Source organism: Thalassophryne amazonica, chromosome 17, assembly GCF_902500255.1.
Source record: "Thalassophryne amazonica chromosome 17, fThaAma1.1, whole genome shotgun sequence".
NCBI lineage: Eukaryota > Metazoa > Chordata > Actinopteri > Batrachoidiformes > Batrachoididae > Thalassophryne > Thalassophryne amazonica.
The window spans coordinates 38,382,116-38,401,027 of record NC_047119.1 but is presented as its reverse complement, the minus strand read 5'-3'; the positions used below and the strand labels follow the sequence as shown (position 1 = coordinate 38,401,027).

At 40.5% G+C, this 18,912-nt stretch overlaps 1 protein-coding gene across 1 annotated transcript; it reads left to right on the top strand.

The window, feature by feature from the left end:
* Positions 1–1,834: 1,834 nt before the first annotated feature.
* On the top strand, positions 1,835–17,230 carry LOC117529807 (oocyte zinc finger protein XlCOF6-like). The gene is made up of 4 exons (XM_034192668.1): positions 1,835–2,102; positions 14,307–14,460; positions 14,550–14,588; positions 15,235–17,230. The coding sequence occupies exons 1-4, from the start codon at positions 1,935–1,937 to the stop codon at positions 16,455–16,457; spliced, it is 1,584 nt and encodes a 527-aa protein (XP_034048559.1). The 5' UTR covers positions 1,835–1,934; the 3' UTR covers positions 16,458–17,230.
* The last annotated feature ends 1,682 nt before the right edge of the window (positions 17,231–18,912 follow it).

Sequence of the window (18,912 nt, the reverse complement as noted above, 5' to 3'; positions counted from 1 at the left end):
GGAGTGTTTTCGTGGAGAAGGGATTGTTACGGCTGTGAGGGTCTCTGGCATGATGATTTGGGACAGAAAACAAAAATCACATTGCCAGAGATGACCACACTGCTGCCCCTGGGGCTGGAGGGGGATTTTTGGGTGACCAGACTGCTGTCTTCTTTTATGTTTTTATATCAACTGACAGAGCTCTTTGACCTGCTGGAGCAGGAATCACTGAGAAACACAACTCATTTGAGACAAGATCAGCAGAGCAGAGTGGGTGATGGCAGAGTGTTTGTGGACCTGTTTTCTGATCAGGTTCAGAGCTAACCACCTACTGAATAGGGACATGTTCATGTGTTCACAGTGGTTAAGTTCTTCACTTGTACAGAAATAATGAAAACTTTGAGTTATCAATACAGTTGTTTGGTGGAGTTCACACATTATTCAATGAAGTACAATAATCTTTGAAAGATGTCTATAAAATGACATTAACGTTTAAATATGTGTTCAAAATGTAAAAGAGAAATTTGAGCAATAGTTTCAGTGAATCCAGCCTTCATATGACAAAAATACAACTTACGATTATTAACAATAATTATAATAACTAACATTAAAAATGGTACAGCAAAACTGAAAAATGAAGCAAAAATGACAACAATAGAACATTCCCATGAAAGAGTTTACGTTAAGCATATTGCACAGATAGTTTGAAATCATATATGATTTCAGAGGTTTTATGTTTACTTTAGCAATAATCTGGGATAGTGTGGTATTTAACATGTTGGATATTAAAAAAGATTAACTAATGTTTCAGAAAATATGCAAAAGAGGGCTTTATACTTCATCACAGTAATATTTATTATTACTTATTGATTTTTATCACAGTAACATTCTATCAACCCAAAACGTTTTATGATTTCACCTCGGGTGCTAATGGAATGAATCTATGCAAGTGCAGAAAGGTAAAATTGTGTGTGTGTGTGTGTGGGGGGGGGAAATCAAGTTTTTTTATATTTTACATATATTTGATGTTCATCTGTGAAAAAATATGTTTGAAATACTATAACAATACTATAATACTTGATACTATAATTAGCAGTACATATATTTTTTTTGTCTTCATAATAAGATGATTATTATTATTATTCGCAGTATGTAGAATTTTTTTGTCTTCATATTTAAACAACTCTGAACACTCCAAATTTCAAGCAGCCAACACTCACCTGTCTTATTTAAAAGTGTTCTTTCTGCATTTGTTGGCCATATTCTCCACTTCTGTTTTGTAGCAACATGTTTAGTTCGTCTGAGGTTTTGCAGGTTCTCTGTCTTTGTTGTTTGGAGTGAGTGAGAGTTTGTCGTGTTGCCAGCTGACCTCTCACCCCGGCAATTTGATTTATTGCATTCTTTTCCACTAATGAGTACAAGATAATTATCAATGGGAAAATATTATTATTTTTCCTTAGGAGTGATGATAATGGATAACAACACAATGTTTAACCCGCGACCCCTAATTGGAGCAAGCGGTTGAAGATGATTAAGAGCAAGCCTGTACAAGTGGGTCAAGAGCTTCTCTTTAAAAGTTTCAGTGGAGTCCACAGATCGTAGATGCAGTGACAGTGCATTCCACAGTTTGTGAGCCACAACCTCAAACGCACAGTCTCATTTAATTAATAGTTTTTGTCTCATAATTAGGTCATATTCACTCAAAATTATAATTGTTCATCGAAATATAATTGCCTACCTACCTTCCAGGCCTGTAGGTGGCGGTAACACGGGTTAACGCTGGCTGCAAACCGCTTAAGGAAAGGGAAGAAGAAGAAAGTGTAGCAAGGAGCTTCGTCTTCAAAAAAACAAGCAAATAAACTGTGATCTGTTTTTTTTTTTTAAAGAAATAAGAGAAAGGAAAATAAAACGACTTAAGGTGCGTTCAAGAAGTTTTGGATGAGTTTTCCGTCAGCATGTTGAGCCTGGAGATTTTTGAGAGTGAAGTTTTCGCAGTCATGGAGACGCTGGTGGAAGCAGCGGTGACGGAGGTGAGGAGACTCCTGGAGGAGAAGCGTCGAGGCTGCTCCACTCCCGCTCTGAAAACTGACGAGGGCGAGAGCGAGGACTCAGAAGCCATGACGGTAATGTGCTGTGTGCTAGCTTAGCTCTTTTACGGGGCCATGCGAAATGGGGACTGACAATCACGAAATGGGGGTAAAATGTAACGAAATGGAGCACAGTGAACCAGACTGACTCCAAATAAGCACTTTTATTTAATTGTTTGGCTTTTGTTTTTTTTTATTTTTTTTGTGAGATGCGCCGCTGAGTACAGATCGGTTGCCCAGTTCCGGATCACCTTTTTTGAAGTCCCGCAATACGGAGTCATAATGCAACTGAATGTCCTTTATTGTGTCTTGTTGTATTTGGGTATTTGGATGTTATTTAGCTGAAAATGTCTGGGTGGAGTAGCGCTTCTACTTAAAGTGTGAAGCCACATTATGTGTGGTGCAAACATTTGCCAGAAATGGATCACTTTTGCCAGTTCCGGATCACGACACTGTGTCACTTTGGGGGCATTCCTGGCATCTGGCTGGAGCCCTTCTAATGCAGAATGATACACACAGTGCCCTAGAATGTGTTTTGAACACAAAATTATAGAAATTATACTTATTAAATGAGAATTTACTTCGTTTCGAAAGCGCCATTATACGTTTTTACGAGCAAAAAATGAAGTGTGGAGGTGAGCTTTCTCCCGAATTAAAAAGTAAAAGCCCCCACATTCATGCCTATTCGTGATTTTGAGATGACCCCCAAAGTCCACATGACTCACAACTACAGACACGAGGCTGCTGCTTCAGTGATCCGCAACTGGCAAATTTTTGCGTCTGAGATAAATGCGCGCAGCAATTAAACAGCAAGACATATCTCTCCATTAGGGATGTGAATGTCATTACTGACAATTCGATACACATCTCCATACACTACCAGCGATACGATGCATATAGCGATACATGACGATACGATGCATTACAGACAGTTGCCCAGTTCCGGATCACCTTTGTTAAAAGTCCCACTATACGGAGCCATAATGCAACTGAATATCCTTCATTGGGTATTGTTGTATTGGGTATTTGGATGTTATCTAGCTGAACAAGTCTGGATTTGGTAGCCCTTCTACTTAAAGTGTGAAGCCACATTATGTGTGGTGCAAATATTAGCCGGAAATGGATCACTTTGCTGGTTCTGGATCACGACACTCTGTGTCACTTTGGGTTCATTCCTGGCATCTGGCTGGAGCCCTTCTAATGCAGAATGATATACACTGTACCGGAGAATGTGTTTTGAACACAAAATGATATAAATTATACTTATTAAATGAGAATTTACTTAGTTTGGAGGTGAGATTTCTCCCGAATTAAAAAGTAAAAGCCCCCACATTCATGCCCATTTGTGATGTTGAGAATGACCCCCAAAGTACACATGGCTGACAAGTATTGACACAAGGCTGCTGCTTCAGTGAGCCACAACCGGCAAATTTTCACGTTAGAGATAAATGCGTGCAACAATTAAACAGCAAGACATAACACACTGACATTTTCTACCCAAGTAAGTAAGTATTTTCCCATTCTTGAACCAATAGTGTTGTTGTTGTTGTTCTTCTGCTAGAGGCAGAGGATTTGTTTTACTTCTTATCAGCAAATTTACCAGATTCAACATTATGGAACAGGAATTGGTTCCCTTATATGTGGAACCTGTTTAATCACAAAGTCAGAACTTAAACAGTAAATAGAAGGAATTGTGATGTCATGCGCTGGGTGGGGCCCACACCCATAGGCAGAAAGCTCTTATGCAGCCACTGACTGTGCGTAATATTTGAAGAGATCACTGTTCAAACCGTGCACTCGGTGATCATCACACACTGACAGATCAGCGCTGTGCATCAAAAACATCACATCCAGATGGATGACAATCTGTTTGAAAAATTTTCACTTTGCAGCATTTAGCCTCAAGGATCGGCTGTGGTTTGGCTCAGAATTGTATTCAGTACAGGTGGTAGATGGGATCACATGAGCTCACTCTGTTCAGAGTTCATCACGTAAAACAAACCTCCCTGTCTGTATTTTTTTTTCTTTTTTTTTTGGTTTTCTCTGTACAGTGCCACATTTAGGCGATAAACTGTGGCTGAAGTCATTATGAGGGCTGCAAACTAATTTTGATTTTCAGAGCAATTTTGCAGACAAACAGACGATCACAAAGTGTAAAGTTGGGCTCACCGGCATCAAAATGACTGTAAGCCGCGGAAGAAATAAAACCAGCGAGAAGAAACACAGAGGTGACTGTCCAAAGACCCATGGTTCAGTTCTAGCTGGTCTGGTGGCTTTCAGGTTGTTAAAATGTATAAATGTATGAATACACACACACACACACGGGCTGATTTTGTGTTTGTGGATCTTTTTTATTTTTTTTATTTTGGGGAAGTCATGTGATCCACAGATGTATGTAATCAATGTGCAGATGTATATCATTAAAGTGGCCGCCTCATTGTGGTGTTTTTTTTGGGGGGGGGGGGGTCACAGAGAAACCTCTGTCTCATTGGTTTTTTTTTTTTGTTTTTTCTCCATCATTTTTTCAACCTTGCACACATGCAGAACTGCATTTAATGACTGTAACACAGGTGAACTGCAGCCTGACGCACAATGCGCACACCAGCCGGACTCTGCGGGTGTGTCTTTTTTGGATTACGTTTAAAAAGTTCCTTAACTTCAAAGCACGTCCTGTTGCTGCACTCAGCCCACAGAGATGGGACCAGACAGCAGAAAGAGCTCAGACAGACATCAACGTCTGCAGCAGCAGGCTGATAACAGCGATCACGTGACAACTGATAAAATAATCATACACCTCTAAAAACTTGAAATCCTTCACGGTCGTCATCTCCAATATTTAATTCCTCAAAATATTGCTTTTGATCTTCGGGATCAAGAGTTGACACGTAATCTGAAGCCATCTTCTCGTGCGTTTTCTCAGTGCATCTGCTTGGAGTCTGGAGTTTTCTGCCTACTGTCTGTACGCATGGGAAAGGCAGAAGTAAATAACAACAATCCCTTCTATGGTAAGACAACATCACAATGAGTGACTTAAAGTGAGTCACTCATTGACAGAGTACCGCCTTGGCAAAGTCATTTGAGATACTTTTCTTACCAGCGTTCTGCTGGAGGTTTACAATCTGAGTGTCCGAGTGGAGCAGCAGCGGCTGTATGGTTTAGCAGCACGGCATTCTTTATAAACGACCTGCGTCTTGTGAAGTTTCCCATCTTTTTTAAAACAGCCAAAGTATCTCCAAACGCCTGATTTAAATGTTTTAGGCACCTGAAAAATCTCCACCTGCTCGCGGACCTGCATGTTTGTTGTGGTTGAAATGTGCTTTCAGGCTTCCCTCCATGTTCAAAACAAAACGGAAAGCAGGAATGATGCATTCATTGTGCCTCTGAAAAAAATCGATGCAAGCACGCAGCGAGCGATGCGATCAGGATTTCACCCGTCAGGTGAATCGATGCACATTGAATGAATCAATACACTCGCATCGCGCACGTTTGTATCTAGATCCCAATTCATATCGATTAATCTCCACATCCCTACTCTCCATAAATCTGAGCTGAACTCAGATGGCTGCTGGTGTCTGCAGGTCTGCAGCCATACAGTCTTGGGCTGCTGCACGTCAGCGCAGGACGTCTCATTTTGGGAGAAAAAAAAAACATTTTGATTGATTGCAGTTTATTGTTTGTATTACAACGTTTGGAAAGAGGTGTCGTTTGATTTAAAGGGCGATTTGCTTTGAACTTATTAATTCTGTCCGGACTCTAGACTCGATAGAGAGCAGTGCAGCATTTGGAGCAACAGAACGGAGGACGATTCTCTTTTCATTCTCGCAACAAGACAGGAGTCCTAGTTAGTCACTTTAATCCACACAAAAGTGACTCACAATTGACATATTTTAATGGCTTTGAGAGGGGTTAAGAAGCAGAGTTGCCTCTTCTGGAGAGGAGCGAAGCAATGAACAAACAAAGCAGAAGGATCGAAGCACTATTTCGTTGGTTCAAGGTTCAGAATAGAACGCGCTGCAGAAATGGGTGATTACAGACCCGCTGCAGATCAGTGGCCGCTCTGAAGGACCGATAAGGGAATTGTTAAGAAATGATTCGATATCAATATACCCGAAAAGAACCGGTTCTCGATACCCAACCCTAGATTTGGCGCTGTGTTGTAAGCCATGTAGTAAATAAGAACTTCCAGCAGAGTACATGATGTTCAAACATAGAAGTGTGGGCTCATTGTTTGGGTCTGTTGTTGCTTTTGATATTTCCAGAAGCGATCATGGTGTTAAAACTCAAATTCAGTTTATTAGTAGTTGCAATATTTATTTTGATAGCACCTATACCTGGATGTGTTGCTGTATGTGGTTAAATGATTTTTAAAAAATGTTGAAAACATTAAAGGTTCATTCAGTAATTCAGCGCAGTTGGGCCCAAAATGGTGCTATGTTCAGGGTTGACGCCACTCTCTCTATCTAGGCACACTGATGTGTTAGGGACAGGTGCGCTATCTCGTGTTCAAGAGATGAAACCAGTCAATGGGTCAGTCTGCTCCTTTTCGTTACATTTTGCCGCCATTTCATTATTATCAGTCCTCATTTCACACCATTTTGCTAGTACTTAATTAAATCATATTTGGAGTCAGTCTGCTCCATTTCACTACTTTTCACTGTTTCGTTCTTATCAGTCCCCATTTTGCTCCATTTCACTTAAAAATTATTAAATAAAAGTACTTAATTGAATCATATTTGGAGTCATTCTGCTCCATTTCGTTCCATTTTACACCTATTTTGTGATTATCAGGCTCCATTTCGCTCCAATTCACAATTTACTATAGCTGCTCTTTTACTGATGACAAAGTCAACAGCACATTACCATTATAATAAAAGTAATATTTGCAGATTATGTCTAAGGAAGAAAAAAAATTCTCATTGGTGGACATACTGAACTGAAATGACTTAAGGTTAATAATGCTCCTTGTTTATGACCAAATGTATACTCGTGAGCAGATATTTAGCTTTTTTTTTTTATCTGTACTGTGATTCTCTGTTCCAAATTAAATGAGTAAATCAATTAAATTTATATAACACCTAAATAGATCCTTGTAATTTGATTGGTGGTTTGTGTGTCGTGATATTGATCGTTAGTCCCATTTGCAATTTTGTTCCAGTCAATGTGCAATTTTGGTGCCATACATTTTGCACCGTTGCACACCCCAACCACCTTAACATGCAGCAATCAAGCATTGAAGGACTGCGACTCAAACTAGCACTCTCACAACCTTTGACACGGCGACGCCGCTTAGTTTAAAAATAAACATGGTGGGTTACTTGTTTATTATACAAATAATGAATGTTTATGAGTGCAAAGGGAAGAACATTCCATCTTTCACTAAATGAAATATTCTTTCCATTGCATGAATGAAAAAACATTCATTATTTGTTTTATATAAGGGCTAACAATCCTGACAATGTAGTCCATACCTGATCCAGTGTATTGACTTCTATTTTTACAGATTGCCATCTGCTTTCCTCAGTCCAGCGAAAAATCTTGACAGAAATTTGTCAAGCTCTTCATCCGACAGCGCTTGTACTTCAGGTAGAGACATCCCAGCGAATACGGCAAATACCTCCAGATGGCTTGCGGCGTACTTGATTTGTTTTTTTGTTTTTTGTATTACAAGAATGAGCACCGTTAATAAAACAAACCCCACCATGTTTGTTTTAAAGCTAATTGCCGTAGTCACTAGTGTGAGCACGAGCAGTGGTGGCGCTGTACAGTTGTTCAAAACATGAAACCAAATTTGCACAGTCAATAGAACATAATGGCAAATGGCATGCATGATCCATGTCATGTAACATAAAGCCACCACTCAAATGACAATGATCTATTAAGGCGTTATATAAAAATTAACAAAATATCAAATGATAAGGATCTATTTGAGGTTTTATATAAAACAAATAGTTTTTTTTATTTGAAATATTATTTGAATGTTCTTTCCGTTAAGAAAGAACATTTCATGAGGTGAAAGATGGAATGTTCCATTCAATGAGCCTTGTTGAATGGAACATTCCATCTTTAACCTCATGAAATATTCCTACCATTGCACTCAAACATTCATTATTTGTATAACAAACTGCGGTCTTGCTAAAGGTCCGGACCCAGTAGAAGCCAAACCTATATTACGTCCCCAATTCCAATGAAGTAGGGACATTGTGTAAAATGTAAATAAAAGCAGAATATGATTTGCAAATCCTCTTCAACCTATATTCAGTTGAATACACCACAAAGACAAGATATTTATGTTCAAACTGATAAACTTTGTTGTTTTTGTGCAAATATTTGCTTATTTTTATGGGGTTAAAATTGTCTCTATTTGTAAATGCACGCAGGGTGATCTACAAATAATCATTGATTTGCAAATGTATTCAGATATCCACAAATGCAAATTTCATATTTGTAACTTGTAAATTTGTCTTTGCAAATAATGTTGTATTTGCAAATATAAAACTTAATTTGTACGTGTAATTGGTGATCCACAAATGCTGAAACTCAATTCACAAATACAATTTCCAGTTTTACAAATGTAATTTTTTTTTTTTTTTTTTTTTACAAATTAAGTTTTATATTTGCAAATACAGCATTATTTGCAAAGACCAATTTACAAGTTACAAATATGAAATTTGCATTTGTGGATATCTGAACACATTTGCAAATCAATGATTTTGTAGATCACCCTGTGTGCATTTGCAAATATTAATGAGACAATTTTAACCCCATATATTTTGAAATGGATGCCTGCAACACGTTTCAAAAAAGCTGGTCCCGAGCTGCCTAAAATCTGCCACTATCATGCCCATCCCCAAGAGACAGTCGGTCAGCAGTCTGAATGATTACAGACCTGTGGCTCTCACTTCAACTGTGATGAAGTGCTTTGAGAGGCTGGTGCTGAGGCGCATAAAATCCTTACTGCCTCCCAACCTTGATCAGCATCAATTTGCATACAGAGCCAACAAGTGCACAGGTGATGCCATCAACACAACCCTCCACACAGTGTGTCAACATCTTGGACAGTCTGGCAATTATGCGAGGATGTTGTTTGTGGACTTCAGTTCTGCTTTTAACACACTTGTTCCAGGCAGACTGTTCAAACTGCGCAGTCTGGGCATTGGCGAGCACACCTGCAGATGGATCAGATACTTTCTCAGCAACCGTCTGCAGTCAGTCAGGATGGGGTCCCACCACTCCTCAGTGCTGACAGTGAGCACTGGGGCCCCTCAGGGCTGTGTGCTCAGCCGCATGCTGTACACTTTGTACACCCATGACTGTGCACCAACCCACAGCAGCAACATCTTTGTCAAATTTTCGGATGACACTACTGTGGTTGGGCTGATTCACAACAACGATGAGATGGCCTACAGAGAGGAGGTCCTGAACCTCACTACTTGGTGCTACCCAAATAACCTGGCACTTGAAGGGGATAGAGAATCAAAATCATCTTTTTCATGTTTTTGGTGTTAGTTCAAAGTCTCCCCGCTGTGGGGAATACACACGAAGTGCCAGCAAGTTTCAGAACCTCTGTTTCAAGTATTTCTCCTTTTTTGAATTGCCCCTAGAAAACAGGCCAATCCGTTTTTGAGAGAAAACTTACGTCACTTTTTCACCAATAGCCCCCCCACACACACACCCACACCCACCCCCTTTCACACACACCCCTTAATTATTCATAAGGTTGTGCCCACCCATTTGTAACACTCGAAGAGAAGCAATGGCGAGCTACAGGTGTGCTTTCCCAGGCTGTTTTAGCGGACTACTAATCTTCCCACGGAAAGCAATGTACGCGATCACTGGCTTTTATTCATTTTTAACCGCATCCCCAGTACATACAACCGCCGACTATTTATTTGCTCTGCGCATTTCACGTAGGACTGTTTCACAAACCTTGCACAATTTCGAGCTGGCTTCAGTCGGCATTTAATACTCAGTAGAGGGTCAGTTCCGACTCTGCGACAAAATCAACGCCAGCAATCAGTACAGCCTGTGAGTATCACATTTTCTTTTGTTTAAAATTTGTGTTGCGCCATATTCCTGTTGTAAGAATTGCACGTTAGAATTGCACGTTAGCTCTGGTTTGTTCCTCTAAAGGGAATGAGCTAACCCCTTAGCAGCTAGGGATGTGTATCGAGAACCGGTTCCTTTTGGGTATCGTTAAGAAATGACTCGATCCACCGACATCAATAAGCTTTGTGCTTAACGATTATGGGTGATTCTTTAACTACGGGCACTATTGGCCTTGTAAATGTAATTTCCACCACACCATTGCCTTACAATATAAAGCGCCTTGGGGCAACTGTTTGTTGTGATTTGGCGCTATATACATGTGCTCTGATGTCACTGTTTATCTCCATAGAAACTACCCAAACAATCTTTCATACAAACTGTTTAAAGGGACATTACAGTGTTGTGGTGGAAATTATGGCAGTAGTGTGGGACAACTACATTTTGTTTAAAAAAATCACAACAGTTGTATGACATTGAATACCCCAATTATGTTTTGATTATTTTACTGATATTTTATTCAGAGATATTTTAAAACATTAGAAAAAACGTTTTTTTACCATTCATTTTTTATCATTGAAGATCAAAAGTCTGGGTGTGGAACAAGCACAAAACGGCAATATTTGCATATAATGATGCTGAAAAAAGGTGAAAAAGTCATCATAGACTACTAGAACAAATTCCTTAAAACACTTTCATTGTAAAGATAACTATAAAAGTGTGAAATTTCCCCTTTTTTTCTGTTTTTCATACAATATGATCAAAGGACATAAGTGCCCGTAGTCTAAGAATCACCCTTATGTTATCGGTCCTTCAGAGTGGCCGTCGTTTTGGGGGGTGTTTGTCAGGAAAATGATCATTACTGTATTGATTACAGACCCTGCAGCGGGTCCGTAAACAACTTTTATGCAGCGCGGCTTTGCTTTGAACCTTGAACCAATCGAAGCAATGCTTCGCAGATTGAAGCAATGCTTCGATTATTTTTTCTTTCTTTTGCTTAATTTTCTCCTGCTAAAACCCTAAAGAGCATACGTCTGTGAGTATTATTTACATTTTCTGTGTTAAACCGACCCGTTATGTTCTTCTGAAACAGTTGATAGATGTATTTTATAACTTAAAAACGGGAGCGATGCTAACGCGTTAGCATGTCTATGGCATTTTCAATGTTAAAAGCATTGCAGCTGTCATCACGTTCGGGTGCATTTGTTTTCAAATTGTAATATTTCTTACATTTATTTTTGTTTATATATTAATAATCTAATGATTATTATATACAGTTTTAGAGAAAGAGACAAAAAAAAACCTGAATAGAAACACAACAGAAAATATAAAAGCAATGAAAATAAATAAATAATGCTTTCTTTTCAGTGAGAGCAAGGGCAACGATCAGCACCACCTACTTGCATTTCATAATGAGGTTGCCAAATAAGCTCCAAAACGACGGCATTAAAGGCAAACGAGGCATTCTAAACCCAGCATAGTAACATAGCTGTTTCAGAGAGCCTTTTAGAAAGGTTCTGAGCCATTACAGACCCAACCAAATTTTTTGGGGGCTACATATCACATCACAGAACAAGGATTAATGCCCCATTCAACCTCTCTCTATCACCTTTAACTCAAAGACAAAGGAGTTGGTGCTAGATTTTAGGCAGAAGAGGGAGGACCCCCCCCCCCCCCCTCATTCAGGGAGACACCGTAGAGAGTGTCAGTGACTTCAAGTTCCTGGGAACATACATTTCTCAGGACCTTACATGGGGCACCAACACCAATGCCCTTGTGAAAAAGGCATAGCAGCGTCTGTACTTTTTAAGGTCACTGAGGAAGGTCAACCTGTCCCAGGAACTGCTGCTGTCCTTCTATAGGTGTTCTGTAGAGAGCGTCCTCACCAACAACATCTTGGTGTGGTATAGGAGCTGCTCTTAGGCTGACAAGAAGGCTCTGGAGAGAGTCAGGAAGTCAGCACAGAACATCATAGGAGCGCAGCTGTCCTCTCTGTCAGACATCTATAACACCAGATGTCTGCGCAGGGCCAGAAGCATCAGCTTCGATGGTTCACACCCCGGGCACAGCCTGTTCTCACTGCTGCCTTCAGGAAAGAGGTACCGGTCCATCAAGGCCCGCACATCCACATTCACAAACATGTTCTAGCCAAGTGCAATATGGGTATTGAATGCGCATTAGCCTACAGTCTGCACTATTCATTGCATTTATTTTTTATAACGGTGAATGCAATGAATAGCAGCACAGACTTCTATTTATATATACCTACTGGCTCCTTTGTAAATACATGTATATATTCTTATTTGTCTTTTTATATTTACTCTCCACCTTTGCTTTATGGGAGTCGTCTTTTAATTTCATTGTACCTTGTGTATAATGACAATAAAAACCATTCTATTCTATTCTAAGTGTTTGGGAACTGAGGACACTAATTATTGAAGCTTTGTCGGTGGAAATCTTTCCCATTCTTGCATGATGTATGACTTCAGTTGTTCAACAGTCCGGGGTCTGCGTTGTCGTATTTTGCGCTTCATAATGCGCCACACATTTTCAATGGGTGACAGATCTAGACTGCAGGCAGGCCAATCTAGTATTCACACTCTTTTACTACGAAGCCACGCTGTTGTAATACATGCAGAATGTGGCTTGGCATTGTCTTGCTGAAATAAGCAGGGACTTCCCTGAAAAAGACGTTGCTTGGATGGCAGCATGTGTTGCTCAAAAACCTGGATGTACCTTTCAGCATTGATGGTGCCATCATAGATGTGTAAGTTGCCCATGCCATGGCACTAACACACCCCCATACTATCACAGATGCTGGCTTTTGAACTTTGTGCTGGTAACAACCTGGATGGTCTTTTTCCTCTTTTGTCCGGAGGACACGACGTCCATGATTTCCGAAAACAATTTGAAATGTGGACTCATCAGACCACAGCACACTTTTCCACTTTGCATCTGTCCATTTCAAATAAGCTTGGGCCCAGAGAAGGCGGTATCGTTTCTGGATGTTGTTGATGTATGGCTTTCGCTTTGCCTGGTAGAGTTTTAACTTGCACTTATAGATGTAGCGACGAACTGTGCTAACTGACAATGGTTTTCTGAAGTGTTCCTGAACCCACGTGGTAAGATCCTTTATACATTGTCAGTTTTTAATGCAGTGCCGCCTGAGGGATTGAAGGTCACGGGCATTCAATGTTGTTTTTTGGCCTTGCCGCTTACGTGTAGAAAGTTCTCCAGATTCTCTGAATCTTCTGATTATATTATGGACTGTAGATGATGGAATCCCTAAATTCCTTGCAGTTGAACGCTGAGAAATATTGTTCTTAAACTGTTGGACTATTTTTTCACGCAGTTGTTCACAAAGTGGTGATCCTCGCTCCATCTTTGCTTGTGAACGGCTGAGCTTTTTGGGATGCTTCTTTTATACCCAGTCATGACACTCACCTGTTTCCAGTTAACCTGTTCACCTGTGGAATATTCCAAACAGGTGTTCTTTGAGCATTCATCAACTTTCCCAGTCTTTTGTTGCCCCTGTCCCAGCTTTTTTGAAATGTGTTGCAGGCATCAATTTCAAAATGAACAAATATTTGTATTAAAAAAAATGTCTGTCATACCTTATCTTTGTGGTGTATTCAATTGAATATAGGTTGAAGAGGATTTGCAAATCATTGTATTCTGTTTTCACATTTCCGAAAGGGCGCTGTGCACATCTGATGTCAGAACAAGCATTGAAATCTGATGCCGAGCAACTTTACAAATCACTATCTTAAATGGTTTACATTAAAGGTTTAATTTTTCTGAACTTGATTAAAAAGTTTGAATAATTTTTCTGGACCACAGTTTTGCACAGGTACAGAAGTTTTCTACTGCAGCAGAATTTCAATATGTTGCACGTACAATCCCAGAATATTTTACATGCGCATTCTGCAGAGAGCATACGATATGGTTAATATTGACAAAGATGACACGTCAACACAGTTGCTTGACCTACCTAGAGATCTGGTGCCACAATCTTTACCAAAGTAAAACATATCCATCATGAGCACAGAGTACAGGCATTTTTCAAGATTTCACAATTGCACTTAGAAGAAATAAGTCCAATATAGTCCCTGAAACCCACTGGTTCCAGTGCTTATCCCTGGATTCCATAGTGCGAGATGGAAATTCTTCACTGTATTTCATCCATTATTTTTACAGACTCAGTTTGCTTCCCTCATGAAAACGTGGACAAAAGGTGCAGTGGAGAAGATATCCATGCTCCTGACGGTGTCTATGGGCCAATGTGAATGCGGTGCTGTTGCAGAAAAGAGTATCACACTGTGTGCTGGGCAGACTGGTCATTCAAAAGAGCGTAAGTCAGCCCACAGCTTGATGTTTGCTGAACTTCATACTCTTAAATGGCAAATGTTTAACACAGAATTTGGTTAAATTATATCACAGTTGATGATGTATCCAGAAGAGAACAGAACGACAACCAAGGTAAGTTTCCAGTGCTATTGGGCTTTATCGTCTTCCTGTGATGATTGTAGTGTATGTATGTGTGCACATGGCAACCCCACCCCCATTACATTTTGTGTCGATGTAAATTGACTAAATCACCAAATTCACTCCAGAAAGCATAGAGTATTCTGCACAGATATTTTGCATCAGGTTTGGTGCACTTTGACACCCCAATTTGTATCAATGCCCAGAACAAACCATCTTGAAGTTATGTTATGTAGATTAGTTCTGTCACATAGTCCAGTTGTGTACAATTCTACTTGACTGAAGTATAAACTGTTCCTGATTCTGATCATTAGTTTGCAGTCAGAGGTAAGAAAAGTCTGCAAATTCCCTTCAAGTAATTAACATCCAGTGTTCAAATGAGCTATTCTAGTTGCTACAATGCTCATGAAGCTAGCTGGCTGTGTTTCTTAGCATGGTATTTAGCTCGTCGTTTAGGACATCTTCACTGGGTAATCATGTTAGCTGCTACCTAGCTAGAGATTTGTCTTTGCTGAAGTTGCGAGACTTGCAAGAAGTCGCTACAATGTCAAAAGAATAAAAAAGGCATTTCAAAATTTCTGTTGCAATAATCACTGATATATTGTGTCCTAACAAAAGCTCATGTTTGTCCTTGCAACAGATGTTGTGACACATGAAGAGAATAACTCCAGATACTTATCTGACAAACAAAACACCCCGTTGACAGAGTCGGAGTCTGATGTCGCTGAGGTTGTTGTCCAGCTGGACATAGATTCATCTGCATCCAAGAAGAAGAGCAAGAAGAATAAGAAGGCTCACCCGGGGCCAATCAAGTGTCCTTGCTGTGACAAAACATTTGCTCTGAAATGTTTCTTCGATAAGCACTTTCTGTATCACTCCAAACCTCACCTGTGCTCAGAGTGCGGCAAACGCTTCGCCCGACCTGAGGGTCTGGCGATGCATTCAAGACGTCACTCCGGAGACAAGCCTTTCAAATGCTGTCAGTGTGGGACGAAGTTTGCATACAAGAGTTCCTTCAACAGACACGTGCATCAGCACAGCGTGAAGAAAGAGAGAAGCTACACATGCACGCTTTGCGAGGGCGAGTTTGTGGGGCTGCCGGCTCTTCAGCGGCACAGGTGTCCTGCGGTGACGAAGCCATTTGTCTGCTCCCTTTGTCCCACCACCTTCGAGTGCAGAGAGAGTTTGGCTGAACACGAGAACCAGCATTCAGGGGACAGGCATTTTGTGTGTGAAACTTGCGGCAAGTCTTTCCTTTCGTCGTTATCATTGTCGACTCATCGGGTGACTCATATACAGACGAACAGCCGCTGCGAAGAACTCGGCCTCAGCAGCAGCAACGTGAGTGTCTCCAGGAATCACCTGCGTACGCGCACCGAAGAACAACCTTTAACCTGTGAGGTGTGTGGCAAAGGCTGCAGCCACCAGAGTGCCCTGAAATACCACATGCAGACTCACACAAAGCGGCTGTACGTTTGCGAGACCTGTGGCAAACGGTGCGGCCATGCCAGCGCGCTTCAGAACCACATGAGGATCCACACCGGGCAGAAACCAGGTCAGCCTTTTGCTTGCAATGTGTGCGGCAAGCATCTCGGCACTAGAGCCAGGCTCAGGTACCACATGAATATGCACACTGGAGAAAAGCCTTTCACCTGCGATCAGTGCGGTAAGTCGTTCGCCAGACCGAACAGCCTGAAGTCGCACTGGGTGGTTCACACCAGGGAGAAACGGTATGCTTGTATCGTCTGTGGCAGGAGGTTCACCCAGCCCGGCAGCCTCAAGATGCACCAGCGGCTCCACACCGGTGAAAAGCTGACTCGATCAGCATCCGTGGGAAAGGAGACGATGACTGTGTCACCTTAAAGAAATGTCACGAGTCACACAAAAGGATACATGTCAACTAGACCTAGTTTTTCCAAAAAACTGGGTAATAGTACCTGTGGATGTGACGCTAGTAAGGGTTATTATGGCAGTCTAACAGTTGACCCTGCAAGCCTGACCTTTACCCAAATGATTGACCTCTGGTCAAATTAAGTGCAGATCAGAGTGAAAAACATAAACTTTGACGTTTGACCCCTGTGATTGACTTTAGGAAAAATGATGTTGCCTGTGCAATTCTAGAGCCCTCTGACATACGTGTACCAGATTTGGTGAACTTTGCAGTGAAAATAGTAAGTTTCACCTTTAGTCCCAATGACCTTGACCTTAAGGTCAATTCTGAGGTCAGCCTACATGTACACAGCAAGTTTGTCAGAGATTGGTCCCAGCACCACAGAAATGACAAAACAAAAACTTAAAATTTTGTGATTTAGCTCAAACTGACAAAATTTGACAATGAATAGTCGTAAAATATCTTTTTTTTTTTTTTTTTTTAAGGCTACGCCTGTCTGGTTGTTCTTCTTAACTAAGCTGGCTTTGAATTCAGGATTATCAACTGATGCTGATTGTTGCTCCGCTACGGAATTTTCTGTATACATAGAAAAAACAATCAGTTTAAAATGGACCTGTCGTGTTTGATTGTTTGCTCAGTAAGGTCGCTGTTGACACAGATCCAGCATCCACATCAGTGCAGCCATCAGGTTTTTTGTTGGTTATACTTGATTGCTTACAGAATTTTAATAAAGGCCAGCTTTCCCGCATGTTCTGTGTGCTCTCCTGTGTTTGGTGCTTATTTCCCAGTTGGCAGTTACGAACATATGGACAATTTCCTTTAGCTGTGAAATAAAGTAACAGCAAATACAAAAAGCAGATAGCATAAAATACTTAACAGTTCATCATGTCTGAGGCCTTATGAAAAACTAACAAGACCCAAAGGCCTAAAAATGGCACTCAGTAACTTTCTGGAATCAGCTGTCAGAATGTATCTGTATGTGGTGAAAGTATGGAACTTGTAAAGACGTTTGTTAGTGAGTGACGTGTCTCCGGGTTCCCGGCCTTTGCGATTGAGAGGTGATTGTAAAGAACTTACTGAGTCAGGAGGTTCTTGGTGATGCCAATACCTTTTTGAGGACTACGGATGTCAAAGTCTTTCAACTTTAAAATGTATTGTCCTGGTGCTTCCTATGTTACTGTATGATTGAGGCCTGGACCCTAACGAGTGACCTCAGGCACGAATAGATGTCTTGGTACTAGGTGTCTTCAGAGCGTCCTGAAGCCTGGGTGGATTCAAATGGCGGCGGGAAGCGCAGTCTAAATTCTGTCAAATGTGGTGTCGACTGTGATATGAACAAGCTGTTTGATCTCATAATCAATGTAGACCTTCAGTCTGTGCTTCATCTACAACATACTGATTTTGTGACAGCAGGGTGACCATGGATCAGGTGGAAGAGCAAGTTGTCTATAAATTGTAAGGTCAGTGGATCGATTTGTGATTACTGTATCAAAGTGTCGATAAGATGCTGAGATGCTGAATCCCCAGTTTGTACCAACTGAAATAAAAGGTTAGCAGCCATCCAGAACAGTCTTTGTCAAAGCATTACAAAATAAAAACATATTTTGAGAGAACACCTATTGCATAAATGCCCAAAGTGGTGTGTCCTTGACTATGACAATAGTTTTTCATGGTAAAGAGGTGTGCAATTTTGCTCGAGTGACCACTAGATGGCAGTAGAGGATCATGTGAATGAAATGAGCCGCATCAACATTTTTTTTTTTTTTTTTTAATTGCAGTCATCTGATTCTCAATATGAGCAATGCAAAGCAGCAGGCATCTTATATCCAGATGTGGATATAAATTGCAGATTTTTGTTTTTATTATTATTTGCTTAATCACAACAGTTTGTGCTGTTGTCACTGCTGATTACCTACTAGCTATCAGTTTTAGTTTTGAGAGCTGTGTGGTTTTTCTTGTGATATTTTGACACATTTGTCCATCTCTTCTACCCCAAACAAATGTTTAGGGCAATATGTAGGAATCACACATAAACTGATCGGGGGATTTCAGTGAAATTTCACACAAAGATAGTACAGCATATGAAGATGTGTATGAAGGAAAATAATTCTGGTCTGACATCTTTATGGGCATATAATTGGACTTGTCATTTTTTTTTCTGTTTTGATGCGTCATAATACTGACTTTGTAAGACCAACTCCTACAGAGATTTATAGATTTCAGTGAAACTTTGCACAATGCTGGCACACCATGCGAGGTTGCATGAATGATGATAAAATTTTTAAATACCGGTTGGGCTTGTCAGCACAGATGTTGACCATTTTGTTAAATCAGGTGTTTCCTCAAAAAAAGCTTTACTATGATTGATTTTATAATACAAGCAAGTAGTTTGCTGAGCATAGGGTATTATTTTGTAAACCTGCTTAC